The sequence below is a fragment of the Pimephales promelas genome, chromosome 1 (genome assembly GCF_988280905.1).
Source record: "Pimephales promelas chromosome 1, fPimPro1.hap1.1, whole genome shotgun sequence".
Classification (NCBI taxonomy): domain Eukaryota; kingdom Metazoa; phylum Chordata; class Actinopteri; order Cypriniformes; family Leuciscidae; genus Pimephales; species Pimephales promelas.
In genome coordinates, this window is record NC_142769.1 from 51317941 (window position 1) to 51327546 (window position 9606).

The following is a 9606-nucleotide window of genomic DNA, read 5'->3' on the forward strand; positions in this document are numbered from 1 at the left end:
CAAAACGAAGCATTGAGAACTTTGTAAGTGTACAGACCGTTTAATGAGAAGATACTTTATGAAGACGCGTATACAGACAGGAGCCATCTTAAAAAATAGTCTCGATAAGTCAAACCACGAACGCCGTGCTGAGTGATCTGAACTGTATGAAGTTCTGCGAACTTCTGAACTGTATGAACGGCGTTCGGGGATTGACTTATCGAGACTATTTTTTAAGATGGCTCCTGCGAAGTGAACTGTCTTCATAAAGTATCTTCTTATTAAACGGTTTACAAGTTTTGTTAGCTTATTTTTTTTAACAATCACTGGAGAAAATCAGATTTTACAGTTTTTTTCAATTGCTTACACACTAAAATTAAAACTTTCCCACTATTAGCAAACCTTACACTCAAGGAGCAAAACACCGGCCTAGATTTGCACAATTGTAAGCACGTTGTCGGCTTCACCCTTTTTGCAAAACATTACACAGAGATTTGTGAAACTCTTTTCACACCTTAGACACAGATAAGGATTGTGAGGTCACTTCCTTGTCATTACTAAGCCCCAGTTTGCCATTGACCACACTAATGAACGAATTGGATATTCACATCCACCAGGTTTGGAAGCACACATGTGCTAATTTGAAAATGCAGCACTTAGGTGAGTCTTCAACAAAAAAAAAGAAGGATCTAGAAGAAGAAGAAGAGTGAGAATTAGAGGGGAAGCTCAAAGAGGACATGAAGGGGGAAGAGGAGGAGGAGAAGGGGGTAGAGGATGAAGAACATGAGAAAGAGGTATAGAGGAAGAGGAAAAGAGGCCTAGGTAGAGGAAGAGGTAGAGTTGATAGAACCTGAACAAAGAAGACGAGGACCAAATTTGACTCAAGAAATCCATGCAACACTTATTGACCATGTTACCATGTTATCAACCCAGCCCGATCTCATGAAAGTTCGTGTCTATGGCACGAATGTCATTTCTCGTGGCATTTATACGCCAAAAACAGTTTTTGCGTGTATTTGGCACGCGATTTTCGCGTACATATGATACGCACTTTTTTGCGTATAATACGCACGAACTCCCCACCCCCCTCCCCCCTAAACCTAACCCAGGGTTTTTTAGTGCGTACCATATACACGAAAAAAACACTTTTGGCGTATAAATGCCACGAGAAATGCCACTCATGGTATAGATACGCATCTTCATGAGACTGTGTTGTATCAACCATGGACTGACACTGATGGAAGCTGGACAAAGAGATCAACCAAATCTCTGGTTGATACTGTAACTGAATAGTTACAATATTCTTGTTGCTTTTACATTAGTTTTTCTTCAGAGTCAAGTATGTACTTCATGCAGTAATTTTAATTTGTTTACAGATATTATTTGTTTCATTGATTTCATTTTTGGTTGATTGCTGTAACTGATTATGCTAAGAAATACTGTAAGTCTTGAAATAAACACTTGAAATTTTCAGTCTGCAGCATCAGTGTTGTGCAGTGTTTGGTAAGGTTATATATTTGTGTACAATCTCCCTGTATCTCAAACTAATCATGACGAATGTTGTGAGATTGTCACTTTTTTTCATTTTCATCTTTTTTTCAATTATCCCTTACATAACAATGTAGCACATGCTATTTCCTAAAAATAGTTTTTTACAAATGTGTTTTTTATTTATCACAGCAGTGTGAAACTGGCTGCAATAGTGTATGATCATTGAGTATTGTGTTGGTTAAATGAAAACTAATGGCATTTTCACAAATATGTGTGTATCTTTTGACTGAAGTGTGTATGTTTTGACAGACGTGTGTCATTTTGCAAACAATCAAGGAATTATGCAAATTGAGTGTGGTGTTTGGATAATTGTCATTATATTTTGAAAAAAAGAACCCGGTTTTCAAAATTGCATATAAACAATTGAAAAAAAACTGTATCTTAATGTGGAATGTCACTCACTGTCCAGGTGAGTGTCTGGTATACAGAAAATGAACACCAAACTGAAGTAATTTACCTCTGGTGTTCGCTAACAGCCAGAATCTTCAGGGTCACTCGTCTCGATGGATTCATCCTCGGAGTCGGAGCTAGAGGGCTCATCCATTTCATTTGACTTAAACGCAGCAATCATGTGGCTTCCCTTGTCAGTTATGACTTTTTGTGTTGGGGTATTCCCCAGTCCTCTATGCATCGGTCAACACAACGATTAATACACTCTGCCGTGTGTGGGTGTGCAATCTGATCAAGTCAATATGTGCTGTGATTTGTTTACCACAGTAGGCCTACAAAAAAAAAAAAAAAAAAAACATGCAGTAATTGCCAGATATGAAGCAGTGAGTCCTTTTTTGGTCCATATGTCCAGCCCAATTGTTATTTTATGTGCTCTGACAAGCCGCTCTTTGTACTTTAGTTTTTCGTCATCATATATCTTGTCAACCAAGTTGTTTATTTTTGTTCTTTTGGGTATAGTCAGTAAAGTTCTCAACGGGCCTGAAAATTATTACCCGACCCAACCCGGTCCGTGGCTTTTAAAGCCCGGACCCAATGTAACCTGACACATCAACATGAATTATCTGCCAGAACCCGGCCTGCGGCCCGACTCGGACGTGCTCTACAATCTAATGCCGTACTCAGTGTGCAATGGCCTTAAGGTCCATATTAACATAGACTGATACTGACTGACACAGATGTTGAGATGCAAATAAGGGGAAAGAGTTGGAAAAAACAAATAAGGAGGAAGTAAAATATGAAATAGGGGTTTTAGAGAAATAAACAAATGATCTGAATGATCTGGGGGTGAGAGCAGATATAATAATCACGTAGTGTAAATCTGCAGACAGAAACATCAGACTCAGGACAGAAACACACGACCTCTAAAGTAAGAACATGTTCATTCTTCAAACACAATTACACTTTCAGATGTTAAAATTGTCTGAATGATTATGTACAGTGAATTCATGCTTCTGTTAAGATACTGAAATTGTCTTTTTTTTTACTCCAAAATTAATCAGGGAATGTTTGATGTCTGAGTTTTTCACTGTGTTTTTTTCCTCAGAAATGGACCAAACTCTATATTTGATTCTTCTTCTCATTGGTGAGTGTGTTTGTGGTTTATAGTTTGATCAGGTTTGACTCTGTTATGAAAAGCATTAAATCAAACGCTCTCTTTCACAGCTCTCTGCTCCGTATCTGAATGTGTTCAGCGTCAGTATCACTTTATAAACGTGAACAAGAACTGGACTGAAGCTCAGAGATTCTGCAGAGAGAATTACACAGATCTGGCCACCGTTGACAACATGAACGACATGAACGAGCTGAATAAGAGTGTGAATGATGAAGGTGTTCAGTATATCTGGATTGGGCTGAAGAGGATGAATGTTGATAAATGGCAGTGGTCTTCAGGTGAACCTGCGCTCTATCTGAACTGGGCTATTGGACAACCTGATGGCAAAGATGAGTGTGCTATGATGAAAAATGGAGAATGGGAGGATTGGCCATGTAGTTTCAGCCTGACTTTCATCTGTAATTCATCTAACAACAGTAAGTGCAGCTCCATACAATCACAATAAACATTTGTGATTACAAACATTCAATAAACATACAGTAGTGCATAATTTATATATTTTTTTAAAAAGATGCACTATGTACAGTACAAAAGGAATGCAGTACTATATTCTGTTACTTTTTAATGTGTTCATAAATATAGAGGAGACTGTGGATATGTGTCACAGTTTCAACTGCATAGAAAATATACCGATATTGAAGATATTGATCTCTTGTTGTTGATAACTCTGGGAATCGGCCATTAGAGAGCAGAATGATATTTTCAAACAAAAAATGCATACTATAAATTATAAATTCAAAATAAAATGTAATGAATTAATCAATGCATATAATTTCAACATAACAGACATACAATCGCTTTACACATCTTGAATAATATATGAACAAAGGCCTTGTCCATCATATTTAATGTTATTAACTTGACAAACTATACATCATTTAAAAGATATAAGACTCAAGTTTCAGTATTTGACCACTATTGTATTAATCAAAAAATGAGTCTATACCTTTAAAACGAATAAAACTACATTTATAAACAATCTGAACGCCTTGAGCTGCGTGATTTAGGATATCAATGCAAACCCGTAAAAACTTACTTCTTAGATTAACTTTAAGGGAACTCGCATAGACACATTGTCGATTGCAATTTAAAAAGAAAAAAAAAATGAAAAGAAAAGAAAGAATGGTAGGGTTAAAGGTGGAATACCTAAGATTTTTGCATTAAAATATACCAAAATCACAAGGCCAGTGTTATATATTTAGCTAAGATGATAACTTACAATATTCCAAATGTTTCAAACAATGTTTAAATCGCGATAAAATTGAGATTTTAACCAAGGAAACGGGGCGTGTGAGTAGGGGTGAGCTGGGAGTCGCCAGTCAATCGCGTCATATCCGCTTACCTCGGTTTCTGCTCGTACTACGTGTAGTCCTGGACAAATACGGTAGTTGTAGTTGTGCGTTAGCGTCTATCAAGCAACAAACGTCAGCTTGTTTCGCGCATTTGTTATGGAATGGAGCACAATTATTCTTTTCATTTATTCTCGGAATGTGAACTGTTGGCTGTAAAGGGGGTCGCACACCGGACGAGAAGCGCCGCGCCACGTTTAGGACAACTAACATCGGACTAACATCAACTAACATCGTTATCGAACATCGGACGCGCACTTTCTCATCAGTGTATGTGTAACCCCTCCACCCGGGTCCTACTCGCCCCGCTCCGAGCGGGCCTCGAACCCGGGTCTCCGGCGTGAGAGTCGGACGCTCTAGCAAGGAGGCTAAAGACTGCAGCCTCTAGCGTCTGTCGCTAGAGCGCCTATTGAGATCGGGAAGTGAGGTTTACTCGCACAGCAACTACTAGCTGGCCTCCGTTACATATGGCCAGCAATATTGTTCTGTTTAATGACAGGAAATGAAGATAATGTCTGTTCTATGTTATGATTGTTCTGTACAATTAAATACAATCGTTGCTGAGTCTGCATTCTGAAAACTTTACCTCAGAGCATCCGTTAACTGAATGAATTGAGAATCTCACCATCTAATAACATTAGCAATTGTCATTCAAGCAGCTGATTTCTGTAAATGAATGCAAAACTAAATGCATATTGAAGCATAGGGCGAAGTCAGGATCCATTAGCAACGATTTGAGACAAAAATAATAAAAAAAATTATACAAAACTATGTAAATGGCGCTCTGTGGCGCAGCAGGATTTTGAACACGGTCCTGAGGCGTTGCTGGGCGCCGCCGGTATGTGTACACTTATAGATAATAATGTGTTCGAAATTTAAATATGTGGCGAGACGCGGCGCTGAGCTTCTCGTCCGGATGTGCGGATTTTCGATTCCTGTCTCTGACTGATTTATCCACGGTGGAGTTGAAAACAACATTTCCCATCATTCCGCGTTCCTCCACGTCGTCATCAAGCAAAACAGTTGTTGTTGTTTTGAATGTAGCGCCATCTAGCGGCATCTAAATCTTAGGTATTGAAGCTTTAAGGTAAGTTGGCATGTGGATGTGTGTTTAAAGGGGGGGGGGGGTTGATTGCGATTTCACTTTTTTGATTTTAAATAGTGTGTAATGTTGCTGTTGGTGCATGAACAGTATCTGCAAAGTTGCAGCGCTAAAAGTTCAGTGTAAGCAAAGATATCGTCTTTTAAAAATCAGGAAGTATAATTGCCGACAAAAACGACTGGATTGGGACTACAGATGGGTTATGGTACGTCACTAACCCACACATTTGCATCAACCCTCCCTCAGAATATGCAAAAAAGGGCATGCGCATATTTCTGCGGCTCGTCGAGTGTGTTGTTCACGCAGCTGTCAGGTCTTCTGTGTTCGGTCTTCCCACGGACGCTGTACTTCCTCAACAATGGATACAATTTATGTTTGATTAAGTTCCTGAAAATGACGATGGTAATCTAGCTCTCTGTGCTGCGCATTTACGGAAGACAGCTTCCAGAATCTCCACGAGTTCAACACCGGATTCAACAAGAAACTGTTACTAAAACATGAAGCAGTTCCGACTTTAAAACCAGAGATAGCAGTTGTTGGGCCACAACCTGTAAGTAGGCGAAGACTTCATCATTTAAATGTATTTGCATGTATAATTCCAGACGTAGCCTTGTGTTTTATTTTTTTCAAATGCCAGCGCTGGCTTTATAGCCACTATAGGCTACTAGTTATGCTATTTTGTGTCTACGACAAACACGTACAAACATTATGGACCTGAATTTTGTATAGGGACTAATGTTGTAAATGTATTTTCCATGTATATATGTTTTATGACGTTATTTTCGATTTGCCAACGCTGTTTGAGTATAACATAGTAGCCAGTCAGTTGCTATTGTTGCCAGTCAGATGCTATTGTGTAAAACAAACGTGTATAAAGTTCTAAAAAAATGTAGCAAATTATCATTCAACATTTAGTAAGAGCCGTGTGTGGTGAGTTTCTGTTTGACTCTCTATTGGTCTGATTCTGCCTCAAATTGATACTGCAGTTCGACACATATTTACATCTGGACCGGAGCTCATGACGTGCACGTTTCGCTCGTAAAGGTAATGAGCGTTAACCTTCCGGACAACGTGAGCGACAGTTTAGCCAATTACAGCACACCAGGCCAAACTAACCAATCTGAGCCCACAACGTGTTTCTGAGGGAGTGGTTTCATAGAATCAGGAAGTCAGTCGCTCGTTCGAGGACAGAGGAGAGCGCGGATGACAATAAAGGTGAAGTTTATGAAAAATAAGACTTTTAAAAAAAGAAAAACCACGAATACATGTTATATTGCACCCCATAAACACAATCATGCAAAGAAAAAAAAGCAGTCAACCCCCCCTTTAATAAGTACCTTTTTTGAATAAGTTTATATGTGTTTTTTTTATTGTGAACACAGGACTCGTCCTTGTCAATCAGATGAAGAACTGGAGAGACGCTCAGAGTTTCTGCAGACAGAATCACATTGATCTGGTCAGTGTGAGGAACCAGAATGAGAGTCAACAGGTTCAGAAGATCATCATTGATAATCATAGCTCTACTACTAATGTCTGGATCGGTCTCTTCAGAGTCAGAGACCCATGGCAGTGGTCAGATCAGAGTGACTCCTCTTTCAGATACTGGGCTTCTACTGAACCTAATATAATAGGAAAACTTAAGAACTGTACAGGGATCAGACATAATGCTCAGGGTCAATGGTATGCTGATTCTTGTAACAACCAACTTCCTTTTGTGTGTCATGAAGGTGAGCAGATCCTCACACACACACTCCACCCATCACCTCCAGATATCTTAAAGTTCACGCTACATGTCTGACATGACAGATTCCTCCACAGTGTGTGTTCTGCATGTTGTTTTTGATCAGTCTCTCTCTAGTGTTTGCTTGTGGTGTGTTTTGTGTCCAGATAAACTGATTCTGATCACTGAGACTCTGACGTGGGCTGAAGCTCTGAGATACTGCAGACAGAATTATACGGATCTGGTCTCGGTTCATTCAGTCCAGATGCAGGAGGAGGTGATGAATGTGGTTAAACGTGCGTCTACTGAGGCGGTGTGGTTGGGTTTACACAACTACTGCAGCATGAACATGTGGCTCTGGTTGAGCGGAGAGATCGTGTGCTATCAGAACTGGGCTCCAGGGAACGGAACGACACCGGAAAACTGCAGACTTGAGAAGAGAAAAGGAGCAGTTCAGTCTGGAGGAGATCAGCGCTGGATCAGCCTTCCTGAAACTCGCAAACTCAACTTCATCTGCAGCAGATATTAGCACTGAGAAGATGACAATGTTTGTGTTCTTTATTTTTTCTCATTTTCTTCCATTTGTTTGATTTGTTCTTTAGTAATTTCTGAGTGAATCTACTAATTGTGATTTTATCAAAGTTTTCTAACACCATTGATTACTATTCTTCAGATGTCTAAAATACTAACACAATATGTGTGTTTCAAGAATCTCTTTGCATAATCTTATCTGTAGCAATTAGCACTGCATTGTTTATAATTTACAGATATGAAAATAAACTGATGTTGCTTGAACAACCACATACAAGCACAACCAATATAGTTGCAATTGTGTCTTTATTGGATACATTTGTCCATATAAGGGACTTCCTGGAACTTCATCATAGGTCATAATTCTTACTTGTATGAGTCCGGTTTGGGATAGATTGCCCTACGGTATCAGAAAAGATTTCATTGAATGCCCAAATTTGGTTTTAACACAATCAGAAAAAGCTTGCTATGATCCTATTATTGTAATCTCTCAAAGGTTAAGGCTAATTTAACTCTAATCTTATGTACAATATGAAATTTAAATTATGAAAGGGCTGTTGTGTTCATCTTCATGCCACACTGTATGAACTTCTGCTGGAAGGAATTATTACCAACCTTAATAGTGTTAAAAAATCCACCCCACCATCTCAGACTGGTCAGTACTAGATGGTAAAACAAAATATGAACAAGGACCAACCGGTTCCACTTTAAAAAGCCCACCAATCCCTCATTGACTAAAACCCCCTGGGTTGTCCACCGAGGGTCGCTCTCTTTCTGTCCACACTTGGTCTCAGAGCGGACGCAGTGTGAGAGAATCTCCCGATCGAGTAATCATGTTCCTCTTTCCTGTTCCCTCTTTTTGTCCAGCAAGCATTTGGTCTCACAGCAGACGCAGTGAGAACTTTCTCAGTAGAGCACTTACGTTTTCTCTTTCGTCCAGCGATGTAGTGTAAGACAATCTCCCAGTTGAGAACTCATTTTCCTCTCCCTCTTTCTGTCCAGCGAGCTTTTGGTCCACCAGTGGATGCAGTGGGAACTTTCCTGGTTAGAGTACTTATGTTTTCTCTTTCATCCAGTGGGCAGCGAACGCAGTGTGAGAAAATCTCCCGATCGAGTAATCATGTTCCTCTTTCCTGTTTCCTCTTTTTGTCCAGCAAGCATTTGGTCTCACAGCAGACGCAGTGAGAACTTTCTCAGTAGAGCACTTATGTTTTCTTTTTTGTCCAGGAATGCAGTGTAAGACAATCTCCCAGTTGAGAACTCATTTCCCTCTCCCTCTTTCTGTCCAGCGAGCTTTTGGTCCACCAGAGGACACAGTGAGAACTTTCCTGGTAAGTACTTATGTTTTCTCTTTCATCCAGTGGGCAGCGGACGCAGTGTGAGAAAATCTCCCGGTTGAGTACTCATTTTCCTCTTTCCTCAGCGCATCAGTCAAACTTTCCTGTAAGCTTAGATCGGAATGGCCACTCCACAGTCGACAGATAGGCCCAGACAACCGACGACCCCAAGCCGCCCTGTCGAAGCTACATGGGCCTCTCGGGCTGTCGTCCGTGACTTGCGGAAACAGCTCCCATCAAGAAGGCAGTCCACCCGTGACACTACAGAGAATAGACAGTTTGAGCAATGGATTGCTGCTTTTACACCTAGTACTCTCACTGATTCCCCTGCTGTCACTCCTGTCCTAAAGAAACCTGGCCTCGACTCCACCAACATGGCCATTTTCAGACCAATCTCAAATCTACCATTTCCCTCGAAACTGCTTGACGAAGCTGTTGCTGCCCAATTTTAAACACACCTGTCATCTAACAAC

General features: G+C 40.2%; 1 protein-coding gene across 1 annotated transcript; it reads left to right on the forward strand.

The window, feature by feature from the left end:
- Positions 1 to 2767: 2767 nt before the first annotated feature.
- LOC120461235 (C-type mannose receptor 2) lies at positions 2768 to 7910 on the forward strand. Its single transcript, XM_089131739.1, has 5 exons — positions 2768 to 2848; positions 3026 to 3064; positions 3145 to 3510; positions 6919 to 7272; positions 7433 to 7910. Exons 2-5 carry the CDS (start codon positions 3028 to 3030, stop codon positions 7792 to 7794), a joined length of 1119 nt encoding a protein of 372 aa, XP_088987865.1. The 5' UTR covers positions 2768 to 2848; positions 3026 to 3027; the 3' UTR covers positions 7795 to 7910.
- Positions 7911 to 9606: the final 1696 nt, after the last annotated feature.